At 50.5% G+C, this 22,073-nt stretch overlaps 2 protein-coding genes across 5 annotated transcripts; one reads left to right on the top strand and one right to left on the bottom strand.

The window, feature by feature from the left end:
* Positions 1 to 163: 163 nt before the first annotated feature.
* On the bottom strand, positions 164 to 10,143 carry LOC111150003 (cytochrome b ascorbate-dependent protein 3). 3 transcript variants are annotated; one of them, XM_022507311.1, is made up of 7 exons: positions 10,088 to 10,143; positions 6,764 to 6,871; positions 5,274 to 5,472; positions 4,000 to 4,208; positions 3,233 to 3,387; positions 2,333 to 2,489; positions 164 to 1,712 (listed from the first exon to the last, which is right to left on the bottom strand). In XM_022507311.1, the coding sequence occupies exons 3-7, from the start codon at positions 5,455 to 5,457 to the stop codon at positions 1,689 to 1,691; spliced, it is 729 nt and encodes a 242-aa protein (XP_022363019.1). In that variant the 5' UTR covers positions 5,458 to 5,472; positions 6,764 to 6,871; positions 10,088 to 10,143; the 3' UTR covers positions 164 to 1,688. The 3 variants fall into 3 exon arrangements, with proteins under 3 accessions (XP_022363019.1, XP_022363018.1, XP_022363017.1); XM_022507310.1 differs by lacking the exon at positions 10,088 to 10,143 and adding an exon at positions 9,960 to 10,050; XM_022507309.1 differs by lacking the exon at positions 10,088 to 10,143 and adding an exon at positions 7,551 to 7,863.
* Positions 10,144 to 10,370: 227 nt separating this feature from the next.
* Positions 10,371 to 16,437, top strand: LOC111150004 (transmembrane protein 138). 2 transcript variants are annotated; one of them, XM_022507313.1, is made up of 5 exons: positions 10,371 to 10,607; positions 12,571 to 12,836; positions 14,081 to 14,252; positions 15,363 to 15,438; positions 15,713 to 16,437. In XM_022507313.1, the coding sequence occupies exons 2-5, from the start codon at positions 12,709 to 12,711 to the stop codon at positions 15,823 to 15,825; spliced, it is 489 nt and encodes a 162-aa protein (XP_022363021.1). In that variant the 5' UTR covers positions 10,371 to 10,607; positions 12,571 to 12,708; the 3' UTR covers positions 15,826 to 16,437. The 2 variants fall into 2 exon arrangements, with proteins under 2 accessions (XP_022363021.1, XP_022363020.1); XM_022507312.1 differs by lacking the exon at positions 10,371 to 10,607 and adding an exon at positions 10,616 to 11,168.
* The last annotated feature ends 5,636 nt before the right edge of the window (positions 16,438 to 22,073 follow it).

The following is a 22,073-nucleotide window of genomic DNA, read 5'->3' as shown; positions in this document are numbered from 1 at the left end:
GAGGGACCTCAGTCACCAGTGACCAAGTCACTTATCCTTTCTGAGTTCCGGATTATAAAACAGGAAGCATTTCCTTCCTTGTGAGATAAAGCACTCAGAAGCTTTTCATTATTAAGGACACCCACACAGACCACGAGTCACATATGGTTCCAGGACAGTCACGGGATTTTTGGTGCCTTTGGGTTTGTTCCTCCTCAGGCTGAGGGTCAGAACTGTCCAGAGGCTTTTAATAAGTTTCTCAGAGCTCATTTAGCCACCATGTCATGTCAGCACAGTAGAGAAGGCTTTGATTCTTAAAAACATGATAAATGGAAATCAAGCTTCAGGTTACAGCCCCCCCCCACGGAAAGAGGGGGCGCTGGTCATGTTGACTGAGGTGTGTGGCAGTCATCCCAATGGCTTCAAAGGCTTCATCCCCTCAGGAAGTCCAGTCAGTCCTGCCATCAGGCCACGTGGGGTTGGGGTGGACAGTCGGCCTCATCTCCACCTGCCAGGGGAAGTGCACCCCAGCCCTCAGGCGCCTGCTGCTTGTCATTAAGGACGGCAATATGGAGCCTGGGACCTGGCAGGGCTCGTTGGGATAGGGCGGGGAAGCCACAGCACCCCAAGCCCAGCTTCTCGAGAGGCGAGCAGTTGCTCACCCCCTGACATAACAGGAGACCAGGTCTGGCCTCCGCATGAGGCAGCCCGATACTCAGCAGGGAGCACCTTGGAAAGTGACTGTGGCCCCAGGGATCCGCTAAGCATGGTGCATCACAGCTCTGGCTTGTTTCATGGTAAGCTGGAGAGTGAAAGTCAGCTGGGCTGGGGCTCTGCCAGCTTGCCCGGGGACAGGCAGGGGAGCCCTGGTCCAGGGAGGGGTAGCAAAGGAAGTGTGAGGCCCCCCTGGGGCTCAGTGCTCCAGGACATCTGGGGACAGCCTGTTGTTGGGAGAGCAGGCTACCAGCGTTCGTCGGGCTGCCTGGCCATGACCGGTGCGTGCAGGGGTCATAGGCAAAGTCCAGAATCTAGGCCAGGGCTGTAGCAGCAAAGGGGAGCCACCCAGTCAGCCCAGGCAGACAGGGAATGTGGCGACATGAGACAGAACGGCAAAGGGCAGTCAGCTCCCCGACTTCTCTAGGAACCCGCTCGACTGCCATTCTCCCCATTCTCCGTCACCTCGAGATGTCTGTGCCCAGCCTCACGCCTGGCTGGGCGGCTGGAGGTAACGGCGACTGATGCCCAGCCCACGGTGGGGGCGGCCCAAATGGAAGGCAGGACTTTAAGGGGAAGCTGCTGGACCTCGCTGCCTCCCTCACTTTGCATATGCTGATCGAGTCCTGGCTCAGCTGAGCTGTCGAGATCTCCTACCACATCCTAGGGGTCTAAAGGGGAAATGAGCTTGACTTCACACGGAGAGCAGGGGCGGCAGGAGCAGCTGTGGGCTGGGGGAGGGGGGCATATGTAAATGAAGAACTGAGAAGTTGAGGCCAGGAAGGAGGACAGAAGCCCAGGCTGCCAAGCGAAGCCGGCGAAGCCGGCGGGTGGCACGGTGGTGGAGGGAGCGGGCCCCACGTGGCGGCACGAAGAGGTCTGGGCCCGGAGCCCAAGGCGATCTGTTGCTGAAGCCAGACGGGAGCCCCAGGCAGAGCAGAGCTGCTGAGGGACAGGACAGCACCTCCACCTGCTCCTGGCTGCCCCTTCCCGCGTCACTCCCCATCACGCAACAGGGGCTGGAAAGACAGGCAGAGGCACGGGGTTAACGGCATCCCCTCAGCACGGCCCTAACGTGCAGGAGTCCCACGCGCCTGAGTGGCTCAGATAGACCCCCAACCTGAGAACGTTCTCCGCCCAAGCCATGTCTTTTAGGGAAGCTCCAGAGCCCCTTGGCCTGATAGACAAGCCCCCTCACTACACCACTATGCCATGAGCAGGCAACACCTAGTCCAAGCGCTCACCCCTTCGGCCTGCTAGATAAATCCTGCCTCACAAGACTAGCCCCAAGGCTGGAAAAGTAGAAATTATGACACCCACTCATCATGCCCAAGCCCTTCCTTGGGGGAGAGAAGGCCACACTTTCCCCTCGTGAAACCACAGGAATCTGGGGAGGGGCAGAAAGACCTGTCCTCTCCCAAGAAACAGGTTCCGGGAGCCGCCAAGCCCGAGCAGCTGCTGGGGTGTGCTGCGCTGACACCCGTGGGCCCCATCAGCCAACCTAACCCCAACTTCAAGCCACTGGCTTTCCCACCACACCACTGAGTGGTCTTCCTGGCAAGGCCCAAGCCTTTTCTGGGGGACCCTTCTCGAGACCTGGCCCTACCCCAACCTGGAATGGGAGACTAGGACCCCGTACCTGTCCTTCAGTCAGGGTCCCTGGCTCTGGGCGTTTCCAAGACGAAACCAGGAGGATATAGAGCACCAGGAGCCCGAAGACCACCACCAGCATCCCCAGGCTGTTCGCAAAGATGGCTTCACCGGGCAGATGGGAGTATGGCTTGGTGGCGTTGTTCCTGAGGATGACAAAACAATGGGGGCCCTCGACAGACTTTCTACCTGTTTTTGCCCAACACCATTAGCAGATGGCGAGGAAAGCTTCCAAGGACCATCTGTGACCTGGAACGTTAACACACTAAGCCCTTCCCGCCACAGCAAATCTCTACAGACTGCTTTTTCCCGCTGAGGGAACTAAAGCTCAAAGAGGTGGGATGAGCTTGTCCAGTCACAGAACCAGAAAATAGCACAGCCAAGATGTAAAGCCCAGTCGGACCTCATAGCTATTTGCTTTCACTGCCTACGCTCCCGCCTAGAAAGAATGGGGGATGGTAGTGGTTAGGCATGCAGGCTGTAATCTTGACTCAAAGCCAGGCTCTGCCACTTACTGGCTGTGTGCCCTTAGGTAAGTTACTTAACCTCTCTGTGCCTCAGTTCCTTTATTTGTAAATGGCAATGACAAGAGTACCCATGTTGTGAAATGATTAAAGGATTCAATTTAAGGCACTTAGAAGAGTTAGTACTTAGTAGGCTCTAAGTACTTGATACGCACAGTAGATACTGAGTCAATTTGATGGTAGATAAATGTTTGCTGAGCAATTTACCATCTCCATCTAAAGACTCCATGACCTTCCAGACCAGGAACAAGCCCAACCCCAAAGGCTCCCCTCCCTTGGCTAGGTCCTATGCTCACAGGGTACATCTTCCAAAGACCCAATGTCTTCCCCCTCCATGTTACAGTTGGGGGCCCCACTGCACTCACAAACTGAAGAAAAGCTTCTCATTAATGCCAGAGATGACCGAAGCGATAGACAGAGAGAGGATGATGACTCCAAAGAAGACGTGGACGGGTTTAAGGAGGCTGCGCAGCCACTCGGACGCCCAGGGCAGCAGGAAGACGACAAAGCCCAGGAACCACTGTGGACACAGGGAGAAAGGACCTGACTGCCCCGTGCTGGGCACCTCACTGGGACCTCCTACCCTGCAGTAGTCCCCCGCCCTTCTTTCCCAGCTCAAACCTCCCATCAGGGGCCACCCCTCGCTTCTGCACTGTGGTTGCTTTCTTAGCCAAACCAGAATGTTCCACAAAATGCTTAGTTATAAGCCCAGGCTCCCGAAAGCCCAGCCATCCTTGTATGTCTCTGTTTCCTTCCAGTCCTGGCCCATAAGACTCCTCGCTTGTAGGGGGCTGATGTCAGAATGTGGAAGCCACTTCCAGAATTGCTTCTGGTTCAAAGAACAGTGGGAATGGGGAAGGTGGAAAAGATGATCTAGAGTTGGCGTGGCGTGTGCTGTGACTGGGTGAACTCAGCGACGACAGAGGGGCAGCGCACCAGGTAAGAGCAGAACAGATGAGCATGGGAACCGGTAGTCTCCTACGGCATTTAAGCTGCCTGCGCTCTGGGATGCGCCCTGAGGAGCCGTCTCCGGGCGCTGAGCAGAGGGAACGTGTGGTGCGGCTGCACGCGAAGCCCTGAGCAGAGCCCACAGCCGCCAGCTGGGAGCGGGAACCCAAAGGAGAGAACGCACCTGGCAGGCGAAAAGGAAAACGGTGACGATGCCCAGCCAGCTGTGCAGGGAGTAGAGGTTGGGGATCTTGGAGCGGCGGTGGAACTGAAAGACGGCCACCAGCCCCAGCACTGTCAGGATGAAGGCCAGCAGGTGCAGGGCCGCGTGGCCCATCTTCCATGGCAGCTTGGGCCCCGCCCAGGACTGCGGCAGCCGGTACACCAGTGAGGCTGCGGAAGAGAACGTCCCAGGGCCCGGCCTCTCCCTTTTGTGCTACCACCCCCCCCACGTTAGGAGCATGAACGCGGCCTCCCAACCAGAGGAGGAGGGGAGGGTAGCACACAGCACCCCCCCCCCCAGTGTCTCCTATCCCTGCTCATTGCTGGGATAGTAGCCAGCCATAATGAGGTGTGTGTTGTGGGGTGGGGAGCACAGTGATAAGAAGGGAGGAGTGGGCTTCTGGGACCTGCCAGTCTTTGACTGTATCACACACGCACTCGTGTGCACTTCTGCAGTTGCAAAAGCAATGTCACGGTCAATATTTCTTCTAAGTGAATTCTTAAAACTGACGTTAGTGGTCACAAACACAGGCTTTTAGCAAGGTTAGACGACCTATGTCCACCTCCTGGCTCTGCCTCTCGGTTATCTGGCATCTTGTTTCCAAACCTCAGTGTCCTTAAAAATGGGGATAACGGTGGGGCCCATCTCACAGGCTTCTTGGAAGGACAAAACGGGATGAGGTTTCAGAAGTACACAGAATGAGCTGCTGTGACCGATGCCATCATTCCCATTTTACAGGTGGGGAAACGAGGCTCCCCCGGGGCCCCAAGGCCCAGCTCTGAATTCATGGGCAAAGATGGGAGTGGCGGGAGGAAGCCCCTTCCTTGTGTAAGGACCTGACTAGGGCACGAGAGGCTTCGAACTCCTGCTCCCTAAAGCAAACTACAGCTTACGGGCCACATCCAGCCTGCCACACATTTTTGTAAGTAAAGTTTTATGGGAACACGGCCACGAATATGTTTTGGGGTTAACCATGGCTACTCACACTACAACAACAGAGATGAGCGGCTGCAACACGGGTCCTGTGCTTTGCCAAGCCTTTGCCATCTGCCCCTGTACAGGAAAAGTCTGCCACCCCTAGCCCTAGAGTAAAGCTACCCTCCCCAGATGCCCCCATTCTCACTACTCCTTCCTGCGAATGACACCTGGGCCCGGAGACAGCCTGCCCCACCCCATTCCCAGAGCCGCAAAGCCAACACGACCAAGGCCAGCCCTGGGGAAGTCTGGGTACTCACCAGCGCTGTAGAGCACCACTAAGCCAACAACCATGAGCACTGGGTGGTAGTTGAACATGTGAATGGTGCCATCCCAGGCAAAGCCCCCGTGCCACAGCTGCATCCAGTAGATGGTGAGGATGACGCACATCAAGCCCAGGAGCCACAGGGCGTAGAAGGACAAGTAGAACCACCTCACGGCCATTCTGAGCAGGCACTCCTGGGAGAAGCAGAAGTCACACGTCCCCTGCTGGCTCGAGTGCACCCCACGCTCCAGCTACTGCAGGGAACACCGAACTCACTCTTACTGGAAACGGTGGGTGCTTTTCACTTTAGCTCTCCTGTCACCAGCCTGGGCAGCACCCCATGAGACCTGGAGTGCTGGGTCAGCCTGACCTCAGGTTATGGACAGTAAGGATGGCCCCACCCAGGACCTGGCAGCACACAGTGCGGCCAGCATGGGCCTGGGCCCCACTCTGGAGAGGGGCTGGACGTCAAGGCTCTCGGCCCAAAGCCCTGGGATTAGCCTCCTTTCACAGGACCGAAAGGTAAAGAATCCACACCACCATCCCCCACCAAACAACAAGGGACAGGAGTCCAAACCCAGGCTAGATCGCACAAATGCCTAGGCCCTCAGTTCTGACAGGAGGAGGCGAAAATATCATGTGCAAGGAGCCAACACACAGCGATCAGGCCAGCTGAGAGGAAGTCCTGGGATCACGCACTTCTACGGAAAAGTTCTTCGCCAGATGGCGAACTCTGTGGGGCTAACCCTCCCTTTGCGGAAGTAAGATCAGGCCTTGGCTCTGAAGTCCCCACACTCCACACCTTGAATTGGACAGCAGCCCTCAGATGTTCCTAGACCCAAGACTTCTGCTTTCTCTTCCTCTGAGGAAAGTTCAGAAGAAAAAAGAGGAAGCAAGAACTCATGGTCTAGAAAGCAAGAGTTTGTTTTGAGATTTCTCTGTGTCCTTGGTACACTCAGACACCAACTCTGGTTTCAGACAAATGTCTAGGGCCCTGAGCAGCTGCTCTTACAAACCAGGCAACTGGGCCTGAGGGCCGGCTGGCAGGCAAACGCACAAAGCCATAGGGCCGGCTCTGCTCTCGCCTGATGTGTAGGCAGCACGGGCCCAGCTCTCATGGCGGTCCCCATGTCCCATGGGCTCACACCAAGGAGGGGACAGTGCAGCCTCCTGCAGCTGAGATCCCTCAGTCTGAACCAGCTAGCGGAGAGGAAAGTCCCTAAAACAGCCGAGAACGCCCATGGAGATAAAACACTCGGTTCCTGGGGTGCCTGGGTGGCTCAGTGGGTTAAAGCCTCTGCTTTCAGCTCAGGTCATGATCCCAGGGTCCTGGGATCGAGCCCCGAGTCGGGCTCTCTGCTCAGCGGGGAGCCTGCTTTCTCCTCTCTCTCTCTCTGACTGCCTCTCTGCCTACTTGTAATCTCTGTCTGTCAAATAAATAAATAAAATCTTTAAAAAAAAAAACACACACACTAGGTTCCTCACCTTTAGACGTAGCGGTAGGCTCACCGAGTGGTGGCCAAGACTCCAGTTCTTATGAAGTAGGGCGCCTTAAGCAAATCACTTGGCATTTGTAGGACCCAGTTGTCTCATCTGAAAGGCATGCAAGCTAGTAAGAACATACTGAAGAGCAGCTATGAGCAGACGCCCCACTGGAACCCATGAACACATGAACCCCTTAGCTCCTGTGAGCAGTTACCATCCCCATTTTACAGATGAGGAAACTGAGGCTCAGGAAGATTAAACACCAGCCTTAGGACCCAGTCTGAAACCCTTGAAACCCTTTTCTGTTGGGTTTCAAGGCTCCTGTTTTTTCTTTGACCATAGGTTGTTGGAAGGGCAAGTGAGGAAATGTCCGTAAGGACGTTGTGAGAGCAAAGTATTCTTCTCTTCTTGGTGTTGTCACAGGAGTTCATCCTAGCTACAAACTACAGCCTGAAGCTCGTGCCCCCCACGCCAGCCCAGGCCCCTCGGTGGCCCTGATACTGTGCCAACTCTCTCCACAGCAGGTGTCCCCCTACAAATGACACAGAAACAGACACTGAACTCTCACAATGTGACCCAAATTGGCAGTAATCACTGAGAAAGGAAGATCCAAGGGGATGGGGATAAAATAAGCTTCCACAAGGCCAAGGGAAAATAATGCCACCATCTTCCTAGAAGGTTCATGACTCAACTACTGAGCTCAGAGATTTGCTACCTGGCCTCAGAGGTGACCCCTTAGTCCCCGTAAAAGCAGAGAAAGTTTCAGGTCACCAGATGTTTCAGTCACCTGCCCAGGAAAGTCAGCATGAAGCACTCGGTCAGCAGGCTCCCTCCATCAGACAATTATCTTTCATGACTTCCTTTTCTTTTGGGGAAGAAAAACCAAAGTAAATATAATCCAAAAGGGCTGTGTCCACCCTTCTAGAAGAGGTCCTGGATTACTGCCCTGGGACAGCCTTAGAGTTCACAATGGGGACGCTTTTCTGACAGGAGGCTGCAAAGTTATATTGTTCACAATACAAAGATGACCCCTTCCTCTGTGCAAGAGGGCAAAAGAAGAAAAGAATGCAGGAAGCCCGGGTGGCTCAGTCGGTTAAGCCGCGGCCTTTGGCTCAGGTCATGATCCCAGGGTCCTGGGATCGAGTTCTGCATCGGACTCCTTGCTCGGCAGGGAGCCTGCTTCTCTCCCGCCTCTGCCTGCCGCTCTGCTGCTTGTGCATGTGCGCTCTCTCTCTCTGACAAATAAATAAATAAATAAAATCTTAAAAAAAAAAAGAAAGAAAGAAAGAAAGAAAAGAATGCGGTGAAAATTGCAACCCTAATACTGAGAATATTCTCATTGATTCCAAGAAAGTAAGTTGTGCTGTGATTTCCGGATATGCTCACCATTGTTTGGTTTCTCATTCTGCCCTCACTTTGTAGAGCCCCAGGCTGTGGCAGAAGTCAGCTTGCCCTTCTGTAAGGGCCGGAATGGTAAATATTTCAGGCTTTTCAAGCTGTAGTCTCCCTCCCAACTATGTCATCAACTCTTCTGATGTAGTGCAAAAGCAGTCATCATAGACAGCACCTTCACAAATGAACACAGCCATGTTCCCAAAAAACTTTATTTATGGGCACTGAAATTTCAGGTTCATGTCATTTTTACATATCAGAAAATATTATTCTTTTGGCCGCCTGGGTGGCTCAGTAGGTTAAAGCCTCTGCCTTCGGCTCAGATCATGATCCCAGGATCCTGGGATCAAGCCTCACATCAGGCTCTCTGCTCAGCAGGGAGCCTTCCTCCTCTCTCTCTGCCTGCTTCTCCGCCTACTTGTAATCTCTGTCAAATGAATAAATAAAATCTTTAAAAAACAAAAAAAGAAAATATTTTCCTTTTCAATTGTTACTTTTTTTTTTAAAGATTTTATTTGTTTGACAGACAGAGATCAAAAGCAGGCAGAGAGGCAGGCAGAGAGAGAGGAGGAAGCAGGCTCCCTGCTGAGCCGAGAGCCCAGGCTTGATCCCAGGACCCTGAGATCACAACCTGAGCCCAAGGCAGAGGCTTAACCCACTGAGCCACCCAGGCGCCCCTAATTCTGTTACTCTTTTAAAAATGTAAAAACCAAGCAGGCGGTGTGTCATAGTTTGTCAACCATGATCTAAGAAATGTACTCTCCAACCTAATACTCCCCTCAGTTCCTTGACAAAAAGGCTTCTCCCTGGCTTCAGTAAAAAGAGATCAGGCCCAGGGTGCCTGGGGGGCTCAGCTGTTAAGTGTCTGCCTTCAGATCAGGTCATGATCCCAGGGTCCTGGGATCTGGCTCTCTGCTCAGCGGAAGCCTGTTTCTCTCTCTCTCTCCCACTCCCCCTGCTTGTGTTCCCTCTTTTGCTGTGTCTCTCCCTGACAAATAAATAAAATATTAAAAAAAAAAAAAAAATCAGGCCCCAGTGTAAGAAATGGGTACTTTCCATTCAGCCCTTGATTTTAGGAAAAGGCTCTATTCCAAACTCTTAAAGTACTACTTTTATTATTTAGAACTACATAGATGGAGGAACAGAAAGTTGATTTGTTGCCCCCGCTTCCAGGATGAATGGTGGGGATTTTGGAAATCCTAAGAATCAGACTTCGGGTTCAAGTCCTAAACTCTTCTCTTACAGATCAAGATCACTGGGACTCAAAGAAGGAAAGTGACTTGGCGACGTTGAGTGGCAGAGCTAGTACAGGTTCCCAGTTCCCTTCCCTCAGCTCCAAGGACTCCTCACGTCCAAACGTGGCTTCTGTAAAGTCGGGGCTCAGGAGCGAGGACCCCTAAATTACAGTCAGGAGGTAGCTAGGCAAGGCGCTCCTCCGCGCCACAGAGATTACAGACCCGACCTTCCAGGCTGCCCCGGTGTGGCTCAGCTGTCCAGAGAACCCTTCCAGGAACCCCGAGCCCGATCCCCGACTCTTGTGCGGGGACGAAGGGCTGTTGGTCCTAGCTAACCTTCGATGACAATTAGGGCGAGGGGCTCCGCCTGCTGACTGCGACTTCCGAAGCGCTTTTGTGCCTATACAACCACACCACACCTGCAGAAGGAAGGGCGCGGACAACGGGGTCCATGTCCTACAAGAGAAAGCTGAGCTCGAGTGAGGAGTAGCGACAGCACGAAGAGAGGCAGTAGCAGAGCCAGCACTCGAACCCAGATCCCCGGACTCCCCATCCGAGCTCTTTCTCACTCCCGAACCACAGTGCGTCGCAGGGGTCTCGGAGACCCGCCTCTCGCCCCCCGGCGCCGCAGCTACCAGGACTCCAGGCGTATGGAATCACGAACCCTCTGCATCACACACGAGCACACGGTCCTCACCACAGCCCCAGTGCCCACGAACACGGCCGCCTCCCCCTCTTATAGGCACCCAGCACTTCCGGTCGCGCGTGCGGCCGCCTGGGAAATGAAGTCGGAGGTTGCTGGCTCCCATCTCCAGTTCCAACGCGGGCGTTTCTTCCCTGGGAGGCGCCGCCACCGCTCTGCGGGATCCCTCACCGCCATCTCGTTCGGGCGGATTCGAAGCCTCCCGCCGGGGGCTGGCCCGCAGCAAGGCCGCGCGCGGCGTGGGCGGGAGGCCGCGGGCAGCGGCTGGGGAGGTCCGGAGCCGGGTGCGGCGACGCTGGGAGGGCAGGAGAGGCGCGGGCCCAGGACGGCGGAGGCCAAACATGGCGGCCGAGGCGGCCGCAGGGCTTGGAGGGGAAACAGAGGACCGGCGGCTAACCCGGCACAGACGGAGCCCGCGTCCGCCATCTACTTCCGGGAGTTAAACCGGTGTCCGGAAGCCAGGACGGTGTCCCCATGACAACCGACGTTGGGTCTCGGAGGCGAGAGTGCTTGGGTGAGGTGACCAGAGTCGGAATTTTTGTTGTCACTGTTTTGGGTGTTTTGTTTGTTTGCCCAGGCAGCCGCGTTTTGAGGTGGCTTGGGAAGGATTGGGAGGAAAACTGCTCTGGGGACAAAGGGCACGCGGCAGGGAGCGGCGGACAGACCGAAGATGGCTTCGTTGCCGCGCGAATCCCTGCTGCCCTAAAGCGGAGGGGAGGGGCTTCCTTTCCGCGGAGTTGGCGGCGGCGGTTCTCTGTCACCGAACCTCACGACAGCCCGCGGTGGGGGCCCGTGAAGTGGTTCTTTGGTGTCACCCCGCGCTGGGAAGCCTGGCTCTGCTCCCCCGCGACCTGGAGGCACTTGAACGCTGTCCTTGTGCTCTTGCCTGTGAAACGGGGGGGCTCATTCTTTCCCACTTCGCAGAGCAGTGGCGAGGATTAAAGGCAATTGTCCAGGTCGCCGGGAGTGTCATGGTGCTGGTAGTAGGTGATAGCTGTCGGTGTTGTTTACGAATGCGGAATCTCCGCTCAGAGGAAGTGCATCACGCGGCCACGAAGGTGGGACTTTCCACCAGGTGAGGGGGATGCGGTTCCTTAACCTCTCAGAACCCCTGTCTATACGGCCATTATATTCCTACTAATGGCTGCTTCTCAAGACGGATGCAGGGTAAAGGAATCTGGTGAATATAAAAAAAGTTTGTAAATTGTAGAACATTTTGCAGACGTTCATTTAATCTCATCGTGTTAGGCTTCAGAGCATTTTGAAATTTGTTTATCGATTTGACCCAGCTGAAGAGGTCATGGGACACCTGCAGAGCAACTTCTGGGCCTTGGGATTTATGAAAGTAAAGGCCCAGCTCCCCTTACCTGGTGCCACTGTGTTGCCACCACCTTAAACATAGACTTTTGCAGGAGAGCACTATTTCCTCTGCACTGCCTGCACCGTTTCCCGTTCTGCGCCAACATCTTTCCCGCCTAGTTACATGTCAGCCCGTCTGTTACAGGAGAGGCTGCTTTGGGCAGTGGTTAAAAGCACAGACTCTGGACCCAGGCTACCTGAATCCCAGTACCTGCTCTGCCACTGCTACTAGCAAGCAGTGTGACCCGGAGCAAATTATTTTACTTCTCTGGGACTCCGTTGTCCTACCTGTGTAATGCGTAGAGTAATAATTGTGTGTCTTCTACTTCATGGGGTTATTGTGGGAGTTAAAGAATGTTAGTGTTTAGAATAGTCCCTGGCCAGGGTGCCTGGCTGGCTTAGTTGGTGGAGCATGTGACTTGATATCGGGGATCAGGGTCATGTGTTTGAGCCCCAGGTTGGTTGTAGAGATTTCTTAAAAAAGGGGGGGTAGGAGTACGAATAGGGTGGCTGGGTTATGGACATCGGGGAGGATATGTGCTATGGTGAGTGCTATGAAATGTGTACAGACCTGTACCCTTGGGGCAAATAATACATTTTATGTTAATAAAAATAACTTAAAAAGAAAGAATAGTCCCTGGCGTATTGTGAGTGATGTATAAAGGTTTGCTGCAATTAGTATTAGAATTAGTATTAATTGCACGACCAGACAGTCACTCTTTGTAGTGCTCCTAGATTCCTTTGAACTCAGAAATAGTTAGAAAGAGCTCTGCGTTGGGGTGCATGGCTGGCTCAGTCGGGAGGAGCATGTGATTCTTGGCCTCAAGGTCATGAGTTTGAGCCCCACGCTGGGTGAGATTAGTTAAAATGAATAAATTAAAACTTAAAGAAAAAAGAAAGAGCTCTGCAGTTAGAAGTTTCCAGGCATGGAGAAAGTTTGAGGGTAAAGTCACTCCTAGTTGGGTTTTTTGGGAGGTGGTAGTGGTTTCGGTCATTGATGTATCCCAAGCACCTGGAATGGCACCTGGCATGTAGTAGGTCCTCAGTAAATATTTACTGTATTAATGAATTTCTAACCACCTGTCTCCTCTCTCTTTTTTTTTCTTTTGCCTCAACAGGCCCTTGTCTTAGAGCAAGGAAAACAGCTCCCATTTGAGGAACTAGTGCTTCTTCCTCAGTGCTGGGGAGAAATCCCGGAGCTGTCTCCTGGGGAACTGTGGAATGTGCCCCTGGGGGCCCAGTAAAGCAGAAGGAAGATGCTCCAGACCAGTAACTATAGCCTGGTGCTCTCGCTGCAGTTCCTCCTGCTGTCCTATGACCTCTTTGTCAATTCCTTCTCGGAGCTGCTCCGGATGGCTCCTGTCATCCAGCTGGTGCTCTTCATGTGAGTTCAGTGGGTGGGACCGGACAGCTGAGCCCCAAGCCGTTTGAAGGCCCTGACAATTGTGATTTCGCATTTTAAAGAGAAATCTCAGGGAAAATAAAATTTCGCGTTATCTTGGGTACTCCACAGACATGTCACAGGTCCTGTATTTATATGCTTCTAACGAGGGTCTGGGATCCAGGGAGCAGTCAGAGGGTCATTTTCTCCATCTGTGAGTAGAAGTATTGTCTCACAGTGCCATGAAAGAGGATTATAGAACAGCAGGCTAAAAGGGCAGTCATATCCGTTATATATATGGGATGGAAGCTGTTGGCATTTTTCTTCCACAATGATTTATAGACTCCACGAGGCAAGTTACCAACAGAAAACCAGTCTTCGACACTGTCTCCCTTCACTCAGCAAGTGTTCATTGGCCTGCCAGCCGGTGTTCTAGGTGCAGCAGTAAAGCTGACAATTTCTTGCTCTCACAGGATTTCCACTCAAGTAGAAAGAGACAAAGAATACATTTTTTCTTAAAAGATTTTATTTATTTATTTGACAGACAGATCACAAGCGGGCAGAGAGGCAGGCAGAGAGGGGGGGGGAAGCAGGCTCCCTGCAAAGCAAAGAGCCCAATGCAGGGCTCCATCCCAGGACCCTGGGACCACGACCCGAGCCGAAGGCAGAGGCTTTAACCCACTGAGCCACCCAGGCGCCCCCATTTTTTTTTTTTTTTTTAAGATAATTTTGAATAGTGACAAATGCCATACAGTGGGCGGAAAGCAGGTGGGGCGGAGAGGGGAGGGCTCCTTGAGGCGGTGGGGTTATAGGAGGATTTTGGAAGAGGAGACATTGGAACTGAGACTTGAATGGCACTAAGACACCGGCCGTGCAGAGATCAAGGGAAAGGCGTTGCTATCTCTCTAGATGGAAATGTCTGGTAGGCCCAGGTTATGTGACAGGCAGGGCTGGCTTTTTCTGGACATGGGGAAGAAAGCAGCTTCTCCTCCCAAGTGTCTAGAAGGTTAAGAGCATCAGAGCTGGAAAGCCTTATCTGTGGGCTGCAACTCACTGATGGGGCCAGCAGGTGGTTCCGGCTTTATGTCATTTGGGACCCAAGGTCCATGCCACCTGGAGGAGGGTGTGGTTTCAGAGGCCTAGAGCACAGGGAAGGCCAGATTTCATGGTGTCCCTTAGGACCTAGGGCCAGCCCTTGGGTGACCACACAGACCCCCATTTGACTGTGTTGTGTTTGATGTCCACAGCATCCAGGATATTGCAATCCTCTTCAACATCATCATCATTTTCCTCATGTTCTTCAACACCTTCGTCTTCCAGGCTGGCTTGGTCAACCTCCTGTTCCACAAGTTCAAAGGGACCATCATCCTCACAGCTGTTTACTTCGCCCTCAGCATCTCCCTTCATGTCTGGGTCATGGTAAGAGCGGAGCTCTGAGTTCCTGAATCCTTAAGGGGCTAGGAGTGTCTTTTCTCTAGGAATCCAGCATCATTTTTTTTCATATCTCACAGAATCCTTGACAGGAAACATGTGTTTGTGATGAAGCCTGGGCTTGGGCATCTGCAAGTTGCCTGAGGCACTTCTGCCCAACCATTTGTGTTAAAGAGCTGCCTCATCCAGGAGTCAGGGGACACTTCTGGAATATTCTGTTCACCTTTGCCCCAAAGCAGCCCTGGTAACACAGGAAAGTGACTGTGTTTCATCAGTAGCTGTTGGGCATGTGGGTGTTGGGACAAGGTATTCCTAGACATCGGTGTCCCGTGGGAAATGGCCAGGCCAAGAGTGCCTCTTGCCCTTCAGTGCCTCATGCCCTCTGCTTTGTCCCCATCATACGAGGACTCATCTCCAAGGTGCCCACACAGCCTCACAGCAGATCCCAGTTTTTGTGGTTCCAGATTTCTCCTGCTTTGAGAATCATTCCATCTCTTTGGGTATCACCTGTTTCTCAAGTACTCATCTTGATGGGACACATTAAAACCTCAGGGTTCTTTAGTCACTTCTCTACTAACGCCATCTTCTAAGACTGAATCTTCTATTAAGTCGCCCTTGTTATTCTACAGAGAGAAGTAGAGCTCACAGGAAAGAAATAGCAGTGCCAGAGTCTCAGTGCTTCCTGAAAAGGATTGTCTCTGCTCTGGTTCTTGGGGCCAAAATAGGTCCTGGCTTTGTACTTTGTACTCTAAAGCTGTTAATCTGATTAAACCCTGAGTGCAGTAAGCCTTTATCTGACAGGAACTGAGCCTGAGATCTTCAAAGGAAGACAGTGACCGCACTGAACTCCTGGGATAATGTGTATCACTTCACCTTGGAAAAGGCTATCCTTCAGGATTAAAAGGATATTTCCTTTGCACTGGAAAAGGGAATTTAGAAGCTTCTTTGAGAAACACTCCTTGGGGTTATGGGAAGAAAGAAGGAGGGTGAGATTAGCCTGATTTAAAACCAGGCCGCATTTCTGCAGCTAACCAAGTTGGAGATGCTAGGGCCTCGTCTGGTCACTAACGTTTCCTTGTCTACTCATGTCTCCTTCAGAACTTACGCTGGAAAAACTCCAACCTTTTTGTCTGGACAGACGGACTTCAAACGCTATTTGTATTCCAGAGACTAGGTAAGGACCAGAGCAACCTCAGGCCTCACTTTGGTCCCACCTATGGCTCAGGCAACTAAGGGCCGTGATCCTGGCTTTCCCAGTCCATCACTGCCAGCGTGGGATCAGTGGAACAGCCATGACAAGAACAGGAGAGATGATGGCCCGCTGCCCTTGCTGGGAGTCACTGGGACATCATGAGGCTGGGCCCCTCTGCCTTGTTAGGTTGTGTTCTTAGCCTGAAAAGAATATTCGGGAGCATCCCTGGAGCTTCTTTCCTACTTATTGTCCACAGCGGCCGTGTTCTACTGTTACTTCTACAAACGCACAGCTGTGAGACTGGGTGATCCGCGCTTCTACCAGGACTCTCTATGGCTGCGCAAGGAGTTCACGCAAGTCCAAAGGTGACCGCTGCTTGTCACACTGATGGATGCCTTTCCCTCCTGACAGAGGCTACATTTGTGCCTCTGTGAGGTGGGGGTTGGCTCTGCACAGGAAGCACCTTGACTTTCCTACGACAGGCCACTTAACGTTCAACAGTCAAGAAGGAAGATCTTCCCTCTTGCAAATTAAAGTGTTTCCCAATACAGGCTTCAGTACAAAACCCTCCCTGGCCTTCTACCTCAGTTCTGCCCCTTTTCCTTTCCTACTCTCTACCCCTCTTCTCACACAAGGCTGTGAGGCTTGATCCTTGGGAAGCTGCCACTTAGCCTAGTACAGGAGGGGCTCCTGGCACCTGCTTTCTTTGCACCAAATGTAATTAATGGATGCAAAGAGTGACATTTCTGAGCTCCTGACTGATCATACCATAGACATTTAGATTTTATAACCAAGGCATTTTTTTTACATTTTATAAATAGGAAATAAATTGAATTCTTTTTCCATAAATGGTGGAGTCTGTTTATGTAGCTAGATCTCTTTGCAGATAAGAGGCATGTCAGTTCCTTGCCTTAGCATTTACTTGACCCGGTGGGCAGCTTGAGCCACAGAACAAATAAAGATATTTATTGAATGCCGTAATGAGTACAAGCTATTTTTATAGAAATTCGAGATGCAGTCTGATGCCCCATCCCAACCCTTGGAGTTCCAGACTTCTGTTGTTTGTTTGTTTGTTTGTTTGTTTGTTTTAAAGATTTAATTAATTATTTTAGCAAGAGAGAGAATGCGTGTGCACATGTGCACATGTGCCTGGGTGTGGGGAGAGAGCAGCAGAGGGAGGACAAACTGTGTGCTGAGCAGAGAGCCCAACATGGGGCTCAGTCTCCTGACCCTGAGATCATAACCTGAGCCAAAGCCAAGAGTCCAATGCTTAACCAATTGAGCCACCCAGACACCCCTGGACTTCTGTACTTTATTCAGGCTCTCTCCATCTTCAGAGTCCTAAACTGCCCTCAGAAGAATAAAAATGTTCCTTAGCCTGTTTTAGCACAGTAGATTTTTTTTAAAAATTTTATTTATTTATTTGACAGAGAAAGAGAGAGCAAGAGAAGGAGCACAGCAGGGGGAGTGGGAGAGGGACAAGCAGGCCTCCCGCCAGGCAGGGAGCCTGAAGCAGGGCTTGATCCCAGGACCCTGGGACCACGACTGGAGCCAATGGCAGACACTTAACGACTGAGCCACTCAGGCACCCCAGCAAAATAAATTTTTAAAAATTCATGCGCCGAGGTGCCTGGGTGGCTCATTCAGTTGGGTGTCCGCCTTTGGCTCAGGTCATGATCCTAGAGTCCCAGGAGTGAGCCCTGCGTCAGGCTTCCTGCTCAGTGGGGAGTCTGCTTCTCCCTCTCCCTCTGCAGATCCCCCATTCCTTCTCTCTCTTCTCTGTCTCTCAAATAAATAAATAAAATCTTTTAAAAGTTTCACATGCCCATGGTATCAGCTTTCTTTTGGCAGAATCACATGAAACAGACCATCCCCAGACTTCAGCAGCAGGTACCAATGAATAGTTACATGGCTTTTGAGCCTTGGGATTCAGGTGATTTCTGCTGGGCTTGCTCACGTGTCTGTGGTCATCTGTGGGTCAGCCAGGTCAGCTGTGATGATCTTGGGATTTGGGGCTTTTGGCTAACCTAGGCTGGTCTCAGCTGGAATGACTGGGCAGTTCTGGTTCATGAGTCATCCTCGGAGGACTAGCCTGGGTCTATTCACATGACAGCAGCAGAGGAACAAAAAAATGAGCCTCATTGTGCAATCTCACTTCCAGGCCCGCCTGTGTTGTATCTCTTGGACTCCCATTGGTCAAAGGGAGTCATGTGACCAAGCCCAGAGCCGGGGTGGGAGCACACTACAAAGTGTCCTGGTAAAAGGCACAGAGACAGGGAGGGCCATTCATTCAGTCTAACCTCGTCAGAAAGTTGCTGTGAAACTCTTCACTCAGAAGCATTGTAGCACAGGGGTTGGCAAACTTCTGTGAAGCTCCAGATATTAAGTATTTTAGATTTTGAGGGCCATATGGTCTTTGTTGCACACCTTGCCTTGCACTTCACAGAAACTGTTTCTTAGAAATAGGTTTGTGGCACCCTCCTGTTAAGTGAATCTGTCAGTGCCATTGTTTTTCAACAGCATTTGCTCATTTCATGTCTCTGTCATGTTTGGGTAATTTTTGCACCATTTCAAACTTTTCATTGTGATTATAGTTGTTAAAATGGGGCTCCGTGATCAGTGTTCTTTGATGTTGCTGTTGTAACTATGGGGGACACAATGAACACGCCCATATTAGAGAGCAGATTTAGGCCATAGATGTTCAGCATGTTCTGACTGCTCCACCGACTGGCACCACCACCCCGTCTCTCCCCTTCTCCTCTGGCCTCCCTGTTCCCTGAGACACAACAGTATTGAACTTAGGCCAGTGAATAACCCTACGATGGTCTCTGAATGTTCAAGTGAAAGAAAGAGTTGCGTGTCTCACTTAAAATCAAAGCCAGAATGACTTCGCCTACTGAGGAAGACGTGTCAAAAGCCAAAATGGGCCGAAAGGTAGACCTCCTGGACCAAACAGCCAAGCTGTGAATGCAAAGGAAATTTCTCGAAGGAAATTAGAAGCGCTGCTCTAGCGTTCACACAAACAAAGCAAAGCAGCCTTGTTGCTGATACGGAGAAAGTTTGAGTGGTTTGGGTAGAAGTTCAAACCAGCGTCACCATTCCGAGCAACCCACAGCCAGGCCCAAACTCCAATTCTATGAAGGCTGAGAGAGGTGGGCAAGCTGCCCAAGAAAAGTGCAAAACTAGTGGAGGCTGGGTCATGAGGTTTAAGGAAAGCAGCAGTTGCTGTAATATACAAGTTCACGGGAAGCAGCTGCAGCGACACTGAGGCAGGACCCTCGTCAGCAAAAAGTACGACTCGGGACTCCTGGGGGGCTCGGTTAAGCGTCTGCCTTTGGCTCAGGTCATGATCCCAGAGTCCTGGAATCAAGTCCTGAATCAGGCTACCTGCTCAGCGGGGAGTCGGCTTCTCCCTCTGCTGGCTGCCTCCCACCCCGCAATAGTGCTCGCTCACTCTCTCTGTCAAATAAGTAAATATCTTAAAAAAATGATTACAACTCACTGAAAGCTCAGATATGGTTAGCATTTTTTAGCAATTTTTAAGTAAGACTTTATTTGACAGAGAAAGAGACAGCAAGAGAGGGAACACAAGCAGGGGGAGTAGGAGAGGGAGAGGCAGTTTCCCACTGAGCAGAGAGCCCAATGCAGGGTTCGATCCTAAGACCCAGGATCATGACCTGAGTCAGAGGCAGACGCTTAACAACTGAGCTACCAAGGCTGCCCTAGCAATTATTTTTTATTGTTTTTTTTTTTAATTAACGTATAATGTATTATTTGCTTCAGGGGTACAGGTCTGTGAATCATCAGTCTTACATAATTCACAGCACTCACCATAGCATATACCCTCCCCCAATGTCCATTATTTTTTATTGTTTTTAATTTAGTTTAGTTTTTTTAAGGGTTTATTTTTTTTAGTGAGAGAGTGGTGGGGAGAGAGAGAGGGAGAGAGAAAATCGCGGGCTGACTCCCCATGGTGCGTGGAGCCCAATGCAGCCCAGGACTGGATCCCACCACCCTGAGATCAGCAGGACCTGAGCCAAAATCAGGAGTCAGACGCTCAACCAACTGAGCCACCCAGGCGCCCCAGCAATTATATTTAATTAGGTATATATGTAGGGTTTTTTTTTTTAGGACCTAAAGCTAGTGAACCTTTAGTGGACTATAGTATGGTGTAAACACAACTTTTATGTACACTAGGAAATGAAAAAATTCATTTGACTTGCTTTATTGCGTTATTTCTCTGCTGTGCTGGTCTGGAACCAGACCTGCCTGTCTGGGGCCTGCACGTGCTCCGCTTCCGCGCCAGAATGTGAAAGCGGCCGGAATGATACATCAATGAATGAATGTAGCCGCCTTCTGATGAAACTATTTAAGGACACAGATTTGAATTTCATATCCTATTCATGTGTCACACAATATTTTTCTTTAAACTCTTTTTAGCCATGTAAAAATGTAAAGCCATTCTTAGCTCAAGGGCTGTGTGAAAATAGGCTAGATCTGCCCCATACAGGTCACAGTATACTGAGCCCTGGTTTAAAGGACTGGAATAAAGTTCTGGGGAAAGAGAGACTGTATAGGTAATCAGCTGTGCTTTCAAGATTTTAACAGTTATTTGAAAAGGTACAGGGTTAAATCGTGTAAGGCCCCATATCCTATAATTGGAACAAGTGATCTTAAAAAAACTAACAAAGCAACCATCATCTATGCTTACTACACCCACATCCATGAAAAAATAGCCCAACTTTGAACTTTTCACAGAAGCTTGTATAGGAATGTTATATTCCCCTTTGCTCACAACAATTTCGGGAAGATGAAATTTTCTGTGCCCCAGAATGAATCTGGCCTAGATTGTTCTCTGTAGTCTTTGCAGCTAGTGAGAACAACCAAATGCCTGTTTCTTCAAAATATTTGTGGCACTTTGAGGTCCTGTGAATTCTGGTGTGTGTGTGTGTGTGTGTGTGTGTGTGTGTGTGTGTGTGTGTATTTACTTTCCTTAATAGTTAATATATTCGTGTGATACAAAATTTAAGCTTTAAAAAGGTTTATGCGATTAATCTTCCCACTGCTGTATCTCAGCCACTGAGTTCCCTCTCCATCCCCTCCCTGACAATCTACATTTACCTGTATACTTCTTACAGATAATACAACATTTCAGAAATATTTTTACCAAAACCAGACAAACGCAGTTTGCCACAGTCCTGTCCCAGTCATTTATTTCACTTATTTCAAATCTTTGACAATATGTGTATATATTTTATATACAGCTATGATTATGGGGAAAGTGCCATAAAACCATTTGCCTCCCCACCCCCCCACTTAGCAGTAGGAATGTGTATTTAAGATGGAATGTTAAATTAACTCCCTGGGGACAGTCGGCGATCAGAGGAAAGAAAAGCATTTTACAAATGCTTAGAGACTTAGGAGGACAGAGTTGCTTCTGGCTGACCAGTGCTCCAGTTAGTAACTAGAAAAAAAACAGATAAAATATAAAAATCATCTTTTTAAAGGGCCTCAGAGGATTACTGAAGGAAGGAGGGTGGAGGGACCCAAAATTCTAAAGTAGGGAGATTCATACCAAATTCTAAAGTAGGGAGCTGACAGTTTGCAGCAGATTTTTCCCTGGGGCATTTGCTGATTCTGGGTTTGAGCAAGAAGCCAAGAATCCAGGCTTTGCTCAGATGGAGGGTTACAGCCAGGAAACAGAAGCCTGCCGAGCCAGGTTGTCTTACAACACTGGAGAAACAAAACTGAGGACCGGAGGAGGCTTACACAGTGAACAATTACCTCCTCAAGATATTTACAAAATCTTAGGGCCAGAGGTTATCAAAAGCTAAGCTGCAAAGCTCCGAAGAGCAGAACAGAATTTTTGGCAGATTTACGGTGCTGATAATTAGAATTCAGGACCCGCCGGCGGGAGGGAACTGCTGAACAGATAAAAAGCTCAGGGTTCCTCGCTAGGAACAAGATGAAACAGGTAGACAGACGCTTATCAAAGTGGCGGTGCAGCTTCTACCGTCTATAGAGTTCGTGAGTAAGTTAAGGTAATCAGTCCCCTTCTATCTGCCTTTCAGAGAAAAGAGTGGGAAAAAAAAAATCTAGAGACACTATGTTTTTTATACACAATCTCTGGATCTAGCAATAAGTACGGGCAAGGCAAGAGATAGGCCCTATTATTTAAAACCAGAGTAAAAGTAAAAAAATAGAAACAGGGGATCCAGATATTGGGGAAAGTAGACAAGGGGTTTAAACTATGATTAATACATTCATGAAATAGAGGAAAACGGAGGAAATAGATAAAATACTTAAACTATACCTAGGAACTTACGGGAATGACACCTCCACAGATAACTGTAAAGTCTGGACATGATAGGAAAAAACAGCTGCTTGAAGATAACAGAATGAAGGGAGAGTTTGATGGGCAGTCCACACTCTCAAGAGGAGATTCACGCAGAGAAACTTCCCGATTTCTGCTGCTTGTAACTTGGCAGTAGGCAAAGTGGCATGTACAGATGTGGGTAAAAAATCCCAGGACCAGAGTCCCCAGCCGGGGCAACTGAAGGCATGGGAGAGAAAGATGAGAATCTCAGAAGGGAGGTAGCCAGAGAGGTGGGAATCCC

The sequence above is a fragment of the Enhydra lutris genome, unplaced genomic scaffold (genome assembly GCF_002288905.1).
Source record: "Enhydra lutris kenyoni isolate GAN:26980312 unplaced genomic scaffold, ASM228890v2 scaffoldscaffold22, whole genome shotgun sequence".
NCBI lineage: Eukaryota > Metazoa > Chordata > Mammalia > Carnivora > Mustelidae > Enhydra > Enhydra lutris.
Note: the sequence above shows the minus strand (reverse complement) of the source record. Positions and strands in the feature narration are given on the sequence as shown.

Bases quoted from the DNA above. Each gene is read 5' to 3' on its own strand.
- LOC111150003 (XM_022507311.1), bottom strand. From the start codon at position 5,457: ATGGCCGTGAGGTGGTTCTACTTGTCCTTCTACGCCCTGTGGCTCCTG. The intron at 2,490-3,232 runs GTGAGTGCAGTG...TGTCATCCTCAG, and splicing joins GAGAAGCTTTTCTTCAGTTT to GAACAACGCCACCAAGCCAT. The intron at 1,713-2,332 runs GTACGGGGTCCT...CTGTCTTTCCAG, and splicing joins GGACCCTGACTGAAGGACAG to CCCCTGTTGCGTGATGGGGA.
- LOC111150004 (XM_022507313.1), top strand. From the start codon at position 12,709: ATGCTCCAGACCAGTAACTATAGCCTGGTGCTCTCGCTGCAGTTCCTC. The intron at 14,253-15,362 runs GTAAGAGCGGAG...TGTCTCCTTCAG, and splicing joins CCCTTCATGTCTGGGTCATG to AACTTACGCTGGAAAAACTC. The intron at 15,439-15,712 runs GTAAGGACCAGA...TATTGTCCACAG, and splicing joins ATTTGTATTCCAGAGACTAG to CGGCCGTGTTCTACTGTTAC.